General features: G+C 59.4%; 1 protein-coding gene across 1 annotated transcript; it reads right to left on the bottom strand.

Annotated features, from left to right (window-relative positions):
• Positions 1-4,025: 4,025 nt before the first annotated feature.
• BNIP3 (BCL2 interacting protein 3) lies at positions 4,026-17,641 on the bottom strand. The gene is made up of 6 exons (XM_030335534.1): positions 17,440-17,641; positions 9,309-9,459; positions 8,621-8,705; positions 6,546-6,652; positions 6,324-6,473; positions 4,026-4,875 (listed from the first exon to the last, which is right to left on the bottom strand). Exons 1-6 carry the CDS (start codon positions 17,483-17,485, stop codon positions 4,830-4,832), a joined length of 585 nt encoding a protein of 194 aa, XP_030191394.1. The 5' UTR covers positions 17,486-17,641; the 3' UTR covers positions 4,026-4,829.
• Between the last annotated feature and the right edge of the window lie 367 nt (positions 17,642-18,008).

The following is an 18,008-nucleotide window of genomic DNA, read 5'->3' as shown; positions in this document are numbered from 1 at the left end:
CCCAGAGCATCCCTGGTCAGCGCGAGTGGACCGCTCCGACCAGGCCGAGCCGGGCTCTGTTGCTACGTTGCTTTAAGGAGGAGATGTCTGCAAGTCTTGCTTAAGGGGGTCGAGACGAATGTCAGAATTGGCACCTGGGCTTTTTTCTTCCAAACGTGTGCTGTGTCCACAGACCAGCAGCCATTGGCCTCTCCGGGGGAGTGTCCGGGACAGGGTCAGAGCAGTGGGAGCCCCGAGTGAACAGCTCCCTGGCTCTGCAGGAGAAGGGACAGCAGGTGTCTGTTGTCCGGAGGATGCCGCTCTGCACGGAACCCAGGTCTGAGGCGGGGCTTGGCCCTGGGATCGTGTCGGGGATGTTGAGCGGGGATGGAACGCGCACTTCCATTAGGACAGGGCTCGGGTGCTCTGCCGGGAGAGTGGAGGGCGTCCGGGAAAGTCTCGTATGAGCCGGTGGGATACCTGACCGGGACCCCGGTCCTTCGGTGTCCGGCACAGAGAGGGCAGTACTTGTGCCCCGTGAGGGGTCTCCACGCGGCTGGTGCTCGGGGCCAAGTATGGGTGGGGCAGCCCCCCGCCCCCACACACACACCCAGGGCTGTCTCAGGGAGGAGTGGGGTATGACGCGTGGGCGCTCACCCTGATGGTGGCGGCCCCTTCTTTCTAGGTGCTTGCTGCACATGGGCCCTGCGAACTGGCGGCAGGGGACAGGTGGCCGCCCTGTGGCACGCGGTCACAGGTGGCGGGCTCAGGCGTGTGCGCACTGCCCCTGGGCCCACCCCGCACCCCCGCAGGGCTGGTGACGGCGGGTGAGCGCAGCACACAGGGAACTTTCACACCCGAGCGTGGCCTTGACCTAGGAGCTGTGGCCCTGAGAGAAGGGACTCCCCGGCAGGAGAACGTGCGGAGGGGTCATCTGGGCCCGGGGCCTGTTGGAGTCGTCGGCACCTCATCTGACAGTGCATCCCTCTACTTGGGGTGTGCGCGAAGGTGGGGTCCCACCATTCAGTGTCCAGGGCGGGCAGCGGCCCCAGCGGGTGGGAGGCTGGGTGGCCGCCATCCAGGATCACCTGGCCTGTCCTTCCTGTCCTGCTTCGTGCAGCACGGTCCCCGGAACACGGGCCTGCCAGCCGCCAGGATGCCAGCGCTGGGCTAGGACAGCTGCTGTCGACCTCGACCCCCGCACAGTCGAGGACGTCGTGAGCAACAAACCTGGGATTCCTCTGATAACCAGAGTGGTAAGTCACTGGAGACCAGTCCGTTCAGAGTGGGCTTTGCAGGTGTGCTTGGTGGGGACAGACCTTCCCAGGCTGCGGATGAACCTCTTAGGCTCTGCAGCCTTTTACCGACACCCTCGGGGCACCACTGACGCTTCTCGCGGGCTCCGCTCCTGGGCCCAGACATCGCCCGGAGACTGGGAGCCTCGCACACATTCAGGGGGTGACGTTGACCATCTCACGTGCCCGGATGTCTTCTTCGGAGAAATAACCCGTCGTGTTTTCTATCTAACCCGACTGGTGTCGGTTCCGCGTCACAGATCTTGGCTCCCGTGTACTTGGTTTCTGCTCCGTGTTGGTGGCTCCCGTCGGTGTGCACAAGGCTTTTAGTGCAGCCCCACTGGCTTATTTTTGCTTCTGTTGCTTTTGCGAATGGTGTCAAATCCAAAAACCTGTCGCCAAGACCAATGTCAGGGAGCTCACGGCCTGTTTTTGTCTGGCTTCTGGTTTCTGGTCCTAAATCCATTGTTGAGATTTAAGATCTTATTTTTAAATCATCTCTACACCCGGCGTGGGGCTCGAACTCACAACCCTGAGACAGTCAGGCCCCCTGCGTCACGTTGTCCGCGGCGGCCCGGGGCGAGTCCTGCCGGCACTGTCTGTTGGACACGCGGCCCTTTCCCCGGGGTGCGCTGGCGGCCGACCTCGCAGGCGGACGGCCCGTGGGGGGGTTCACCCCGGCTGCAAGGCGTCTTCACGACGCCTTGGTCTCTGCGACCACCGTGTGGGGGGGGGGGTAGTGGGGCTGCCCCCCACGCCCACTCTGCGGCGTCCGTGGGTCCCGCGTGTGCCTGACGGGGACCCGCAACTCGCAGACCCGTATTTTCCTCCCACCTGTCTGCTGCCGGCGTGGACGAGGGCGTCTGCCCGTCACCGCACCACCATGCTTGTTTCTTGTCCCACTTTGGGCCACTGGCACTTCCTTCACCTTGTCTCCCGTGTCCTTTGCCTGTGCCGGCTTCTGAGCCCACTCTCCGGTGTGTGTGTGTTCCGGACCCCACTGCCCCGGAGCCCACTTCTCCCTCGAGCCGTGCTTCACCCCGTGGCCATTTCAGTTCAGCTCGGGTCATGACCTCACGGCCTCACTTTACCTGTGGCCTGAGGGACCGGATCCGGACCGCCAGCTCGCAGTGCTCACCGGAGGCCCGAGGCTGGAGCTGGGAGACCCCTCCCCCGCAGGATGTGCGTGCCTCCCCCGCATCTATTAGACCTTGAGTTCCATTCACTCTCCGGCCCGCCCTCTTCCTCCGCATCCGTGTCCTCCTCCTCCTCCTCGTTCGCAGCTCCGAACACCTGCCCCGCCGCCAGCGTGGCCTCAGGAATCGTTTGAATTATCTCGGAAACGTTTCCAATGATTGATTTTGGCTTCGCGAGGCACCGTGGAGGTGCTGAGTCCGTCCCCGAAAAGGCCTGCACCTTCCTTCCCCTCCATCCCGCCCCCCATACCTGCTGCCCCCACCTGCTCCTCTGGTGTGGTCACGGGTTTCTTCATAAGGAGCAGGGGCCTCTTTGACTCATTTTTGCACGAATGATAGAACACCATCGGTTACGCTCTTTTTTCATATACGTCTTTATTTTGTTCATCAGCCTGCAGTTTGGGCCGTAGTGGGTCCAGCTCTGAACAGGGTCGCCTGGGGCAGCTTGCCCGATGCCCGAGGGCCCGTGTGGTGTCCAAGCCGATCGCCCACACGGCTGGCGCACCCTCTGCGGGGGGGCCTCTCCCGTGACACGCTGCTAGAAACGCACTTTTACAGGGTGATCCTCAGGGAGGATTCCTAGAACGGGTCGTAGGTCACATGCTGATGGGTTTCCTCCCCGCCCGCCCCCAAGTGCCCCACCCAGTCTGCAGGTGTCTGGACCAGAAAACTCAGTTAAAAGTGGCAACTGCAGGCTTCTCTCTTTAGACCCAAGACTGTTTGCAGCACGTTAAGTCACCCAGACGCGTAAACTCACTCTTCAGCGAGTAAAGTGAACAGTAAAAAGGGCTATTAGCAAAAGCTGTTACTGTGTGCTGTTATCACGCCAGAAAGGAAGGACAAAAGAGAGACACCTGCCAATACACACACTCTGGGGAGGGGCCTCCAGAAAGCCCGGTCTCATTCCCGGTGTCACTCAGGGGAAAGCACCTTCCTGACCGCCCTCGGGGGCTTCCAGCCAGATTTGCCCAGGGCTCAGCTAGTGCCACCAAGAGCGGGGCAAAAGTGATGACCCAGAGGGCGACAGGGGAGTCAACCGTGCTCAAGGGGCACCAACCCTGGAGACGCAGGACCCCGCTCAGCCACGCTGAGTGCAGCCCCCTGGATCAGGCCATTGGCCGCTCGGGACAGAAGCGGCAGAGGGACCAGCCCGTTTCTCCTGACAGACGGGCACCCCCTGCTGTCTGTCACGGGAGTTCGCTCGGCCGGAGCATTTCCACGTGACCGAACCTATCTTCCAGAAGTCGAGCGCCGGGAAGGTTTCCGACCCCATTCAAGCAGCAGAAATTTCTGCAAATGAGATGGCTGTGAGCTGCTGTACCTGAGGTAATCATCTAAATATAAACGGAAATTTTAAAAACTCGAAATGTTATTTATTTTTAACACAACAGAACGTAGTGTACGGGTGCAGAACAGATACAGGAGGATCTGTACGGTGCGTCCGAGAGGCCGCCGCCACCGCCACGCCGTAGGAAAGGTAAAGGGGACAAGGGGACGTACGCCTGGTTCACCCACAAAGCTTTTAGAACACTTTTAAACCACGTGACTACAGTCATCGAGGATTTGGCAAAGATTTATTTTTTCTCTGTTTCCAGTCTTTTGAAGTAGACACAGGTTTGCTCAGGATGGAGCAGATTCTAAGACACACGAAACCCCAACACCACGGGGAGGACTAGATCCAGCAATCCAGAGTGAGTGGAGAGGAGGACACGGACAGGGGCCCTGGGCAGGAGGCGAGCGTCCAAGGTGGCCACCCAGACGGAAGTCCCCCCCACCCCCGCAGGGACGCACGGCTTCGTGTCCCAACAGTACAGCGGAACCTGCATTTGTTCCGGGATTCTACGGCGTGACAAAGAACTCTGCGTTAAAAGAGTTAAACGTCTTTAGGAGACAACCTGCATCCACTTGAATGTAGTCTTTCCTATAATAGTGTGAATATAAGGCCACAATATTTACTCGGGATAAACCCCTCATGTAGTCATTTTAATAAACGTTCATTCTTTGCAAATATAAAGTATTTTCACTGAATAATTGGTTACAGATAATCTGCCAGAATACTACATACATCGTATCTAGCATGTTAAAATTATTTACTTACTTATAATATCCAAAGAGAATTTACTACCGAATTATTACAGCAGATGTTAACCAACACGACATGCGCACTAACTGATCCCACGGATACGATTACGGGTTAGCCTGGTTCTCCTGTCTTTTCTTTCATCTCACTAAAGGCGGAAACGCAGCGTTTACAGAACCAAGTGGTGCAGCTTCCTGGGGTCGGGACAGGCCTCCGTCGGTGCTGCCGCGGCCCCCACGGCGATCCGGCCGCGGGGAAAAGCCGGGCTCTGATTCTTCATCAGAAGGTGCTGGTGGAGGTGGTCAGACGCCTTCCGATGTAGATCCTTCAGAGAGAGCAACGAGCAGTTAGGTGGGCGCACCGCTCACGGCCTGGCGGGGGCAGCGGATGCAAGGGGACAGCCTATTTGCCACCCAGTCCTAAGAACTTTGTGAGGAGCATCTGCAACCTTATCAAACGCTTAGTGATTTGTCATAGTATTTTGCAGTCACGTTTAGAGATCCAGCTGTGTTCTAAGTACAGAGGAGGCCACAAAGCAAGCAGAGATGCTCTCACGACACAACGGCCATGGCGCTTCTTTCGAAGCGGACCCGGCGGCTTCGCCGCCGTGGGTTCGCGTCCGCCAGCCTCACCAGGGCGGTCCCCGAGCAACAAAGCGCTGCCCTCAGGCGGTCCAGGGCCGGGGGCGAGAGCGGGGCCCGGAGAGCAGCACGCGGGTCAGGCTCAGACTGACCGAGAGGGGGGCAGAAATAAAGGGGCCGGCGGGCCCAGCAGGAGAGCTCAGGCGCGAGCCCACCCGTCCTCAGGGGAGCCGCCTCGGGTGGACCAGAGACGGACTTAGTCCCGAGGGCCAGCAAGCTCTGCCCGTTGGGCGCCAGCTGCAGACATCAGCCCTGAAATGGAGGCCCAAACCAGGCGTTTAAGCAGCGGCCATCTGACTCGCTAGCTGTGGAGAACAGTCCAGAGCCGGACTCGGGAGAAGCTCTGGCCAGAACACAGCCGTGCCGGAGACCGAGCCCCGGGCAGCGAGGGGGACGGGGTCCGGCCCCTGGGGAAGCCACTTCCCAGGCGGAAGTAGGGTCTGAGCCTCAGAAGGGAGGGCGGGGTGGGCAGCTCTGCCCCCCCCCCCCCCGCAACCCCCACGGCCGCTGGGGCGGCCAGAAAGCTCCCACCCGCCCCCAAACTTGGAAGGGCCCGAGGCTCGGGTTCCCCGTCCACGGGGCTCAGGAAGCCGAGGGTGCTGTGCGTCAGCGGCTGGGTCATCATGGCTTCCCTCTCCCCGGACCCGAGCCCTCCGGCCAGGGGGTGCCGGCCTGAATCAGAAGCCCATCTTGACCACGCGGACCGTCCCACAAGCTACAACCGCAGCGGGACGAGGCGCGCCCGGGCTCGTGAGACCACCACCCACCCACACAGAGGCTGGGACCACACCGGGCAAGCGGCACCAGACGCCAGGGGGCGCAAAGGCCCGTTTCCCCGGCTCTGCCAAGCCAGGCCGCGACACGCCTGCACGTGGGAGGCGTGGCCCGGGACGACACAGGACACGGGGCCGTCCGTGCTGACGAGCCAGACGCCACAAAAGCACCGGGCGGGACGAGCCTCTGCTGTCAGGGCTCAGTCGGGAGGCCATCCCCGCGGTGGGGCCGGGAGGTGAGGCAGGGGCACCTCCAGGGTCTCAGGCTAGGGTCCAAGTCCCGGGCCTGGCCACACGCAGGTCGCGTAAGCTGACTGGGACCCGGTTCCCCGGGGGCAGCCTCGCGCGGCCTCACTCACCCCAGCCCGATGGCCAGCAGGTGCGAGAGCAGCAGGGACGGGAGGAAGACCTTCAGGAACTCCGCCGAGAAGATGCCCCCCTTCTTCATCACGCTCGTGTTCCTCATGCTGAGCGTGGCCGTGCGCTTCGGGTGCTTGAAGAGGAGCTCCCTGGGGGGACACACGCGAGTGAGCGGACACGCTCCGGGTCCACCGAGACCCCGCGACACCGAGGACACTCACTTGGGGGGGATGTTTTCCGGCCGACTGGACCAGTCCCATATCCAGTCGGAGTTTTTCTTCAAGATGCTCTCGACTTCTTTCCTCCTCTCGATATAATCTTCCTCGGACTGCGACAGAGTCGACGTGAACAGTGTGTCAGCCCCTCACGGCCCCGCCACGGAATGCCGCCGTCCACCCACGCGCCGTCACGCAGGCCGGGCTTGGAGGCCCACGGCCGGGTGGTGGGTGGACGGCAGGTTGGGGGGCTCGCTTCTGGGACAGACGCTGAGGCTGCAAACACTGTCCCAAGGAAGCCACGTGAAGTGAGGACAGAGGACAAAGGGGACGCACAAAGATGCCGACCACAGGGCTGGTTGTGAGACAAGCAAATAAAAACCATCTAAAACCCAAAACAAGCTCTGAAGGGCACAGTGCCCCCTGATCAAGTTTAAAAGAACGATTTTGTGTTCAGTGGGAGTGAAAAATCCAAAAACATACCTGCACCTGTGATTTCAAGCTACATCTTAAAATCCGTAAGACAAGACACTAATCACAGGGGACTAAAGAGCAGGATCACAGAGTTTTCTTTTTTGCATTTCAAAAGCTCTACTTGGGGCACCTGGGGGGGCTCAGTTGGCTAAGCGTAAAGCTCTTGATTTTGGCTCAGGTCATGATCTCAGGGTTCGGTTCGTGAGTTTGAGCCCTGAGTCGGACTCCCTGCTGACAGTGTGGAGCCTGTTTGGGATTCTCTCTCTCTCTCTCTCTCTCTCTCTCAGCCCCTCCCTGGCATGCTCCCTCTCATCAAAATAAATAAAACTTAAAAAAATAAAAATAAAATCTCTATCTATACTTAGTATATCCTGTAATTCCTCCTTTAAAATCTGAAAAACCACTAAAAACTTTGGAAAGACTGTAGAATGCATCGGCAAAACAAACCAGCTGCCTGGGGGCACCGTCAGGATACCAGGGGGACCAGGGACAGTCCTGGAAGAGCCTAGGTGGGAGGGAGGCCCTGAGGGGAGACCCCACAGGATCAAGTGACTCAGTGGTACTTCAAGACCTTGCTTCCTAAGAGACTTTGAAATAAATATGGGAAAGGAAGTCAATTGTTCGTGTTCTTGTAATTACCGAGAACACCCAAAGAAAACACTTCCTGGAGGGGCGCCTGGGTGGCTCCGTCAGTTATGCATCCGACTGCGGCTCAGGTCATGATCTCGTGGTTCGAGAATTCAAGTCCTGTGTCAGGCTCTGTGCTGTCAGCTCGGAGCCTGGAGCCCGCTTTGGATTCTGCGTCACCCTCTCTCTGCCCCCTCCCCGCTCATGCTGTCTCTCCCTCTCTCAAAAAGATGATAAAACATTAAAAAAAAAAACAAAAACACTTTCTGCGCATTCCAACATACGCAGGTGCAGCAGGGAGAGGGAGTGGGGGGTTGGGGGGGACTGGAGAAGCCCCACAGCACGAGGGCCTGACGCTGTCACACTGGAGCCCCCACAACACAACCGAAGCACCTGGCGAGTAAGACCAATTAACTACTTGAGCAAATGTTAAAAAAGTGAGCTCAGACTGAAGTAACTGGCCTGTGTGCTCCTCCCATGAATTATGCCAACAACAGCACGGCCTAAAGCATCGTTTCTGGAAGGGTCTACAGCATCCATTGAGGAAGGGGTGTCAGCGTCACGATGGTAGGGGGCCACGAAAGGCTCTGTGGATAACGCCGGGCTCTCCCAAAGAGCGGACCCTGGCACACGCGCTCACCATCCGACCGACAGCCAAGGCCACCCGCTCCCCGCCACCCTTCCAACTGGCCACACAGGCCCCTGTCCAGGCTGCAGGCCCAGGACAGCCCACCTCCCTCCCGCGTATCCTCGGGACGGCACGGGAGGGCAGCAGAGGCCCCCTACCTGACCTGAGCCACACTTCTCTGGCCCGCTGGGTGCGAGGCCCGAGCGGTGGCTGTCGCTGCCCCCACCCGTGGCTTTACAAAAAGGCAAGAGACCCCCTGAGAACACCAGAGCCTCCCCCCCTCAGCTCCACTGGACAGGCTTACCATACAAACGTCAAAACGGCACCCGGCGCACAGCCCGCTCCGGCCTACCTGAGAGCTGTTCTTTTCTCCCACGCTGTGGGCGTCTATCTCCGAAGCTCGGTTCGTATCTTGCGGAGTCTGTGAGCGAGGCGGGCTTGGTAGTGACGCACGCGAGAATGGGAAAAGAGCGAGGCGGGCACATTATTCCCGTCCCGACAAACGAAGCACCCGGCGGCCCGGGGCCACCTCCCGAGACAGGAAGCGCTGGCACCAGGCCAGCGCCAGACCGTGCGGCCTCCTCGTCAGTGGAGCGGCGCAGGCAGCGGGGAGCCAGGCCCGGGGGTGGACCCGACGCGGCCCGCAGGCTCGCTCTGCGTGGCTTGGTGCTCTGCTACAGGCCTGCGAGCACCTGAGCTTTGGTTTCTGACCAGGCCACGCTGCCCCAACTCACCGGCAGTGCTGACGCCCAGCAGCTCGTGGTGACCCAGATGACAAAGCCGGGACCCACGGGAAGCAGAGGCCGGGGGACCAGGTGTGGGATCTGCCCCCCCGCCCTCACCCCCCCCTTTACTGTGGTCCCTCCACGGACCAGGCCCCATCCCTCCTGCCAGAGGGCGAGGGTCCCTCTAAGGAGGGACGGAGAGGGGGAGGGCCACTCCTGAAGGTGCGCCGAGCTCAGGTTCAAGCAGCACTTACCACCGTGACCGCTCGAGCACTGGGCCGTCAGCACCGGATGCGCGTGCGTACTTACACCCACCTGTCACAGTGAGAACTCTTGGAGCTACTCCGTCCAGATTCGTGCTGGGCGTCCAGCAGGATTTTTTCCAGGTCGCCGTTATAAATAGAAGCAGAGGCTGGAATGCTGCTCCCATTCCCATTATTGCTGAAATGCAATTCCACCCAGGAGCCTGCCGGAGACAAAAAAGGACACAGCTTGGATTTTCTACCTACGGTGGAGCCAGCCACCCTCCCAGCCCTGACTCTTGGGACACGCAGCCATCTCCTTGAAGCTACAAATACCCGCCCGGTGGCACCTGCACAGGTGTCCGGTGACCTGCTGGGCCAGCAGGGACCACCTACTGGGATGCTTTCAACTCAGTTTTCAGAAACGGGTATCAACAGCATCTGAAGAGATTTCAATTGTTTTGAAGGTTTAAACTCTCTCGTGTGCTTATTTCCACACCAGCTACACATTCTGGCCCTGACGCCTCCCGACACTGGCTCCTGACCGCTGCTCTATGCTCCCGTCTGTCAGAAGCCGGATGAACGTGTCTAGGACGAAGGTAATTTCTCACTAAACGTGATTAACCAGAGCAAAGCATCCCATGGATTCAAGCTACCCAAGCTGTTACCAGAAGGAAGTCTACATCCTTAAACTTACTAAAAAGTGACATCCGTTACATACATCCCAAGCTGCTTCTAGCCAGATTTTGTGGCTTCAGAGAGCTGTCTCAGCACCGGACCATCCACACCGAATACCACCGGCAGCCACGGCCTGCAGGGCAAGGCACTACCTTCTGCCAGGCTTGCTCTCCCACGGGCCCACCGGCTGAGTTCCTGGGATAAACTCAGTCCAATCTAAACCCCTGCACGGGCTGTGAGCAAAGGACCAGATGGAGCCCCCACCGCCAGAGAGAGCCTGCCTGTCGGAAGAGGCGTCTCCACGGACACGGCGTCCACCCTGCAGCCTCGTGCTGGGCACGGACAGGCTGGGGAGGGGCTGTGGGTGGTGCACGTGTGGGGAATCAAGCAGGCAGGAGAGCTCGAGAACAGTCCCGGCCCGTCCCACGATGGGGGACGTGACGCCTGGACGTCCTGAGCGCACTGCAAGCAGCGGGCTCGGCGCGGGCTGGGGGGGGGGGGGTGTCAGGGCCCAAGGGCACCACCTGGGGGCTGGACGCGGGGGCCACTAAGTGCTGGTGGACACGTGCACGTGCTTGGGCCCACCGCTGTGGCTGCACCACAAGCCGGGGGTTCTGTTGGATCCGTGGCCCGTTCGGGTGGGGGACGGCAGCCATCGGTGCTTCCGGAACTGCCCATCTCTCACGGAGTCCCCGCTCTCGCGTCCATCGGATGCAGACCTACGAGCGGACGGCTGGCGAGGAGCGCGTGTGCCATCAGGGTTATCGGGAGACACCTGCCCCGACACACAGCTGCGCCAACGCGCAGTCCTCCCGAGAGAGCAGAGCATCTGCTGCCGCCCGCTTGGCGCAGCCGGTCTTCCCAGGTGGCCCTTCCGTGATGGCGTCGTCTCACGTGGTTTTACATTTCTCGGATTTCTTTTTTTTTAACATTTATTTTTGAGAGACAGAGACAGAGCATGAGCAGGGGCGGGGCAGAGAGAGGGAGACACAGAATCCGAAGCGGGCTCTCTGAGCTGTCAGCACAGAGCCCGACACGGGGCTCGAACTCACAGACCGTGAGATGGTGACCTCAGCTGAAGTCGGACACTCAACTGACTGAGCCACCCAGGTGCCTCCGCTTTTTTTTTTTAAATGTTTATTCTGAGAGAGCACGAGCACGCGCAGGGGAGAAGCAGAGAGGAGCAGACAGAGAATCCCCAGCAGGCTCCACGCTATAGGCACAGAGGCCAACGTGGGGCTGGAACTCACGAATCATGAGATCATGACCTGGCCAAAATCAAGCGTCAGCTGATGTTCAACCGACAGAGCCACCCAGGAGCCCATGTTTCTCTCATCTCTAACGAAATTGGCCGGATTTCCACGTTCGCTGGCCACCTGGATGACATCCTTTTACATCAGCTGTTCAAAAATCTCTTCCTCTGCCTGTAAGAGTTCAGTATTCGAGATACAAGCCTTTCTTATCGGAACGTGTTACAAGTAACTTCCCTGTGGCTTGCCTTCTTGCGCTAACGTCTTGTTCTGACGAATAGAAGTTTTTTATCTTAATTCAGCCAAATATTCAATCTCTTCCTACTCCGAGGTCCTGAAGATCTGTCCTGGGGACTGTCGTGCAGACGTGGGTTTCCTGAGCCTGGCTGGAATCTGTGCACACGCTCAGTCTGGTGCAGACAGTCAGCTGCCCGCGCTCCCCACTGCCGGGCTGCCTCCTGTCAGAGATCAAGCTGGCAATGTGCACAGGTCTGTTTCCGAGCCCGACAGGCTCTCTATTCTGTGTCACGGGTCTGTGTATCTCAGGCACCAGCCACTTGTCAAGGCTGCTCCGGCAGCACGTGGAGGACGGGGGCTGGGACAGGGTGGAGGCAGGCTGCAAAAGACAACGTGCGGGTACCAGAAAGACGCCGGGGGCCGTGTCATACCTCCTCTAACTGCACTACGAGGACCATCGCCCCTCGTGGCCCCACACCGTGCAGTCGGGGGGACGGTGGACCGGAGGCACCAGCAGACGGCCAGCCGTCCAGCCAGCTGGCATCTCTGAGTCCTAGCCTACCCTCAGTAAGCTGCTTGTACCACAGGTCACATTCATCAGAAAAAAGCAGATCAAAGACGCTGCCACAAAGCTCACAGCCTCCCAGTCTGCTAACACGATCGTCACACACGTTTCCCAGTGACTGTCTCCAGCTGCAGGAGCGCATCATGAATGCACAAGCCAGCGTCCGGCTAGGAGCCCAGGCCACGGGCCACCACGTGTCAGCAGAAGCTACAGTGACTTCAGAGCATCCTACACACCTCCCATCCCAAGACCGCACATCTGACGTTTCCATCTGGGCTGCCGACCGGGTTTCCAAGAGCTCTGGTGCCTGAGTCTAAGGGGTGTGGGGTCTTTTCATGATGTCACTTCCAACTTGGAATGTGTTGGGGGGGGGGGGGGGAGTCTCCAATTGGCTGTCCGATGACTCATTTCCAGCGTGACCCCCCGGAGCCAGCGAGGCCCCACACGGTCCGCCTCACAAGACTGCCTGCGGCTGACAGCGGCTGCAAACGGGGCATCCAGGCTGCTCGCGCTTCTGCCCGCAGACGACAAATGCAGGGGCTCCTACAAGACCTGCCCCGAGTCCAGTCCTTCCCTAGAACTCACAGGACCCAGGAAAACACCTTACTTACCCGCTTATTACAAAGGACACAACTCAGGGACAGCCAAGTACACACACACACACACACACACACACACACACACACACAGGACAGGGTACGAGGACCAGGGGCGGGGGGGGTGGGGAGCTCCTGCACCTCAGCATGTGCGCCAGTGAAACTCCCTGAAGCTCTTTGTATGAAGGTTTCCTAACCAACCTCCAGCCGCTCCTGTCCCCGGAGGGGGGCAGGTGCTGAGAGCCCGGCCTCTCGTCTCAGGTTTGTCTCTCCCCTCACTCCCCCATGCAAAGGCCACTTAGGTCCCTGCTAAGTCACCTCATTAGCAGACTCCGTGTGTCCCAACAGGGCTCCTCAATACACTACTGTCACTCAAGAAATCCCAAGGGCTTTTGGAGCTCAGTGCCAAGATGCAAGGAAAAAGACCCCAAACATATGCTTTCTTAAACAGATATTACTGGGCTGCCTGGCTGGCTCAGCCTGAAGAGCGTGTGGCTTGATCTTGGGGTCACAAGTTCAAACCCCATGTTGGGTACAGAGATTACTTAAAAATAAAATCTTAAAAAATAATAAAAATAAAAAATAAACTGAGACAAAACTGACATGTAACACTATTAAATGTAAGCGTATATCTATTTTTTTTGTTACATTACAAGGATCAACTCAAGACCCAATGAGACCAGCCCATGCTTTTTAAAATCATGTCATAAAAAGTCCTAAGCATCCCGAGGGAAAAAAAAAAAAATCCCATTCTGGATTCTCTACAGCAAAAGCTTTGGGTCCAAAAGCTGTTTTCCAAGGATGATTTACTAGGAAGAGAGTTTTATTATTAACCTGCGCAACTGGGCAGGAAGCACACTTCCTGGCAAGGGAAAACCGGGCTTGCTATCCGCCCACCCACGTCACGCACCCGCTAAGGTCCCTCATCTTTTCCAGCAGGAGAGGTGGGGATAACGTGTCTTCACCACCTCAGAAAGCTTCCTCAATCACAGACAACAAACCAAGTCACCAGCCATAGTTAGGCCTCACGAGGAAACAGGCGGGGGCGCTGCTGGTCCAAGGCAGGCCCCCCCGCTCCCCGCCACATATGCTCCACACTAACGGGGACACAGCCCAGCTCACGCCTCGGAACAAGCCAGAGATGAAGCGCCAGCCACACCTCCTGCCTCCTCTGTGCCATGTGACAGCCCACAGGGAACCCCCAGCACATCCCGTTTCCCTCCGGCCCTGATCTGGGTAGCAGGTCTCAGCCCTGGAGACGGAGAGGCCGTGTTCTCTCCCGCTCTCCAGAAGCCTCGCTGGCGCTCTGCAAACTCCGAGCCAGAATGCGGAGGCAGAACCCCAGCATGGATGTATTTTGGAAAAGCTGTAACGGGACTTGGGCAGCCAGGGTTGAGAAGGACTGGTCAGGGGGGTGGCAGGCGTCCTAATAACCTGTGAGACAGCACGACAGACAGAAAACAGAACCAAGGACGTTTGAGAAGGCGCACCTCCCAGAGGGAGAGCGGCCACTAAGCCTCGAGGAACTCGCTCCCTCCTCAGAGGGCTTCCTCCCTGGGAAAACTGCACGTTCTAAAAACTTCTCTAAGCACAGCCATTTTTGTGAGTAAACACAACAGTAAATAAATAAATGCATGCACGCCTCTCAAGTTAGGTGGGCAGAATGAGAGACCTGATTTGACCTAGGACTCTGATAACTCGAGATCCTGTCTGCACTGTCCCCCCGGGCTCCCAGCAGCCCCCGGGTCACTTCACCGGGAGCCTGACTCTTCCTATACTTGTGCTCACCTGCCTGATTTTCTGCCCCGCCTCGGGCCTCTCAGTGACCATCTGTGAGTTGGGCGAGAACCTACACGTCTGAAACCTGCACTCTCAAACCTGCACAATTCTGGGGCACCTGGGTGGCTCAGTCGGTTGAGCGTCCGACTTCGGCCCAGGTCATGATCTCGCCGTCCGTGGGTTCGAGCCCCGCGTCGGGCTCTGTGCTGACAGCTCGGAGCCTGGAGCCTGTTTCAGATTCTGTGTCTCCCTCTCTCTCTGACCCTCCCCTGTTCATGCTCTGTCTGTCTCAAAAACAAACGTTAAAAAAAATTTTTTTTTAAATTAAAAAAAACTGCACAATTCTACTAGAATTTCCATGCCAAAGAAACCCCATTTTTCTCTTCGGACACCTCTGCCCAGAGCGGGCTGGCTGTGACAGCAGCGTCATCTGACTGGCTGCAGGGAGCAAGTGGGGGGGAGCATCTCAGAGCAAACTGGTGAGCACCTTACTAAACCCATGCACTCATCAACAGTCGGCCTGGAATTCAGGGGTCCTCGTGGGAAGTCAGCCATGCCACCGCCTCCCATCCTACTACCTACCGCCCTCCTGCACGGTAGCACTTGCACATCTAAGTGGGGACAAGAAAGGCAGATCGGGATCTTGCTGAAACTAGAATGGACCAGGGGGCACCAGGGAACAACCAATCAGCTCTCAAGGAAAGCGCTGCCGCTGTCTGTAGGGCGGGCTGAAGGAGGCTGGCTCCGCTCGGGCTCAGAGAGAAACAAGAGGTCATCAGCCCAGAACCGAGAGGGGCACGCGCCGCCTCAGACGGGAGCCGTGCCCGGATTCACATTTCCCAGGGCAGCCGGGCAGCACCACGTGATGTGACGCAAGTGACCCCACCCACACCCGGCAGATAGTGAGCGAGTGCCCGGCAGCACGTACACGCAAGAGAACCGCCCGAAGAGTCCTAAACGTGAATTTCCACTCAGTGTGTAAACATCTTTTTATAGAATAAGCAAAACAGAAAAACAAAGCTTTTAACTCAGAAGCTGGCAATTTTGCACTGCCAATGACTCAGCACTTTGGGGTCAGTCGACGGAGGGCGATCTGAGCCCCCGTGGAACACTCAGAACAAGGCCCATAAGAAAGACACACGATGTTGCAAAGTAAGTAGCTTGACAATGAGAAAAAGGATGATCCCAAGGCAAAGAATTTATAACTTACAGGAGAAAAGACAGAGAACCTTTAAACCCTTAATCCCTTTGTCGATTTCAAAGAACTAGTCAATGTCGAATTTTAAAGAGATTACAGGATTTTAAAAATGGCTTGCAGTTTTTAAATGCACGTTACACGTGGTATTAGACTCAGTCTCGCCTAGTCAGATCCTGTTGTAAGGGACAAGAATTAGCTCACCAGATTTCTCTGAACACGAGGATTTCGACAATCTTAATGAAACTTAAACATTCATTCTCCAAGCCAAAGCTTATTTACAGGCTCACTCAGATTAGTGAACTTTTGCTTCAGAGAATACAAAGGTCAGCGCCACCGGGTTTCTCCTGGGCCCCCAGAGGCCCAGAGAACAAGGGCTGCATCGCAGCTCTACTGAGGCAAGACCCAGGAGGCGGCTCTCGAGGCTGCCTTTCACTTAGCTGTGTGGGTGGGCAATGCCCAGCAACCCTGTGAGCCCTGGCTCCCCAAAATGCAAAAGGACAGTCCGGAGACCCAGAAACAACAGGCACACCAGCAAGGCTGGAGGCACGTGTCTGCCCCGGAGCACTGCCTGATCTGGAACCGCGTGCTGGCCGGGAACAGTGATTTTTTTTGTCCCACAAATCAATCCTGAGCTTTGGTTTGCAATGAACCTTCTAGTACAAATGGAACCCCAACTTAAAAAACAAAAAACACTTACATGCTTATACCATTTATTAAGCTGTTTATCTTACCCTAAGAAGAGTGGCCGGTGGACCTGAGCCCTGTATCAACAGTAACCCCTTCGTCCTCTCCTGCCTCCCGAGTAAGTCCCAACAGTCACCACGGGCAGAACTAGTAATGCCTTAAATCTAAAGCCCACAATCCAACTAGAACCACCTTGGGCATCTGCTCGCTAAAATCAACGCCGGAGTACGGAATACGCGATAAAACGCGCCTTTACTAAGTTATGCGGACTCAGGCAGCTGTGACTTCAGGGCGGGATTCCCAGTCGCCTGAGCGGCGTTTAGGCTTGTTAGGGGTATCCAATCTGTCCCCTGCCCCGCCAGTGGCCCGCCAGCCCCCTGTCCCGGCCCCGCCAGTCCCGAGCCGCCCCCAGCCCCTGCACCGCCAATCCCCGGCCCCGCCAGCTTCCGGCCGTCCTCTGCCCCGCCAGTCCCCCGCCACCCCTGGCCTCGTCCCCGGCCCCGCCAGCCCCCGGCCGCCCTCTGCCCGCCAGTCCCCCGCCAGCTCCCTGTCCCGGCCCCGCCAGTCCCCGGCCGCCGCCGGCCTCTGCCCCCCCAATCCCCCGCCAGCCCCCTGTCCCGGCCCCGCCAGTCCCCGGCCGCCCCCGGCCCCTGCCCCACCAATCCCCCGCCAGCCCCCTGTCCCGGCCCCGCCAGTCCCCGGCCCCGCCAGCCCCCGGCCGCCCTCTGCCCGCCAGTCCCCTGTCCCGGCCCCGCCAGTCCCCGGCCGCCCCCGGCCCCTGCCCCACCAATCCCCCGCCAGCCCCCTGTCCCGGCCCCGCCAGTCCCCGGCCCCGCCAGCCCCCGGCCGCCCTCTGCCCGCCAGTCCCCCGCCAGCCCCCTGTCCCGGCCCCGCCAGTCCCCGGCCGCCCCCGGCCCCTGCCCCACCAATCCCCCGCCAGCCCCCTGTCCCGGCCCCGCCAGTCCCCGGCCCCGCCAGCCCCCGGCCGTCCTCTGCCCCGCCAGCCCCCCGCCACCCCCGGCTCCTTCCCCGCCAGTCCCCGGCCCCGCCAGCCCCCCGCCACCCCCGGCCCCTTCCCCGCCAGTCCCCTGCCGCCCTCTGTCCTGGCCCCGCCAGCCCCCGGTCGCCCCCTGAACTACCCCAACCCGCGCCCGGCCCTGCCAGCCCCGCACCCACCAGTCCCCGGCGCGGGTCGTGCCCGGCTCCCACGGCCTCACCCTGCAAGTTCTCCTCCTGCAGTCCGGGAGTCCCGCTCTGAGACATGGCGCCTAAGCGAGGGCGCTGCGACCGCGAGTCGGGGTCGGGGCCGGGTGGGCGCCGGACGGTCCGAGGAGAGCGGGCGGGGGACCGATACTCGTATGCGAGGCCCAGCAGAGCGCGTAGCCTCGACCCCGGACCCCGACCAACTGACGCGCGCCGGCGGACGCACAACAGATAAGCGCCGGATAAGCCGCGGGGACGCCAATTGGCCGCGGGGAGGGGCCTGCGCGTGCGCGAGAACGCGGGACGCGTGCGGCGCGTGCGACGCGTGCGCGGGGCGGGTTGCGGCCGCGCCTAAGCAGCTCAGCGCGCGTGCGCGGAACCCGTACTGAAGGGCGGGGCGCGCGCGCGTGAGGCGGGGGTTCCGAGGCCCGGGACACGCGTGCGCAGGCGCGGCGAGGGACGGGACTGACGCTGCGTGGTGGTCGCGGGCGGGGCGCCGGCTGGGGAACCCCGATCCCCTCTGCTAAGACCCGCCACCGAGGGATCTGCGGGAAGGCAGATGCGCTGGTCACCACCGTCGGGG

The sequence above is a fragment of the Lynx canadensis genome, chromosome D2 (genome assembly GCF_007474595.2).
Source record: "Lynx canadensis isolate LIC74 chromosome D2, mLynCan4.pri.v2, whole genome shotgun sequence".
Taxonomy (NCBI): domain Eukaryota; kingdom Metazoa; phylum Chordata; class Mammalia; order Carnivora; family Felidae; genus Lynx; species Lynx canadensis.
The sequence above is the reverse complement of the archived record's forward strand: the minus strand, read 5'-3'. Positions and strand labels throughout refer to the sequence as shown.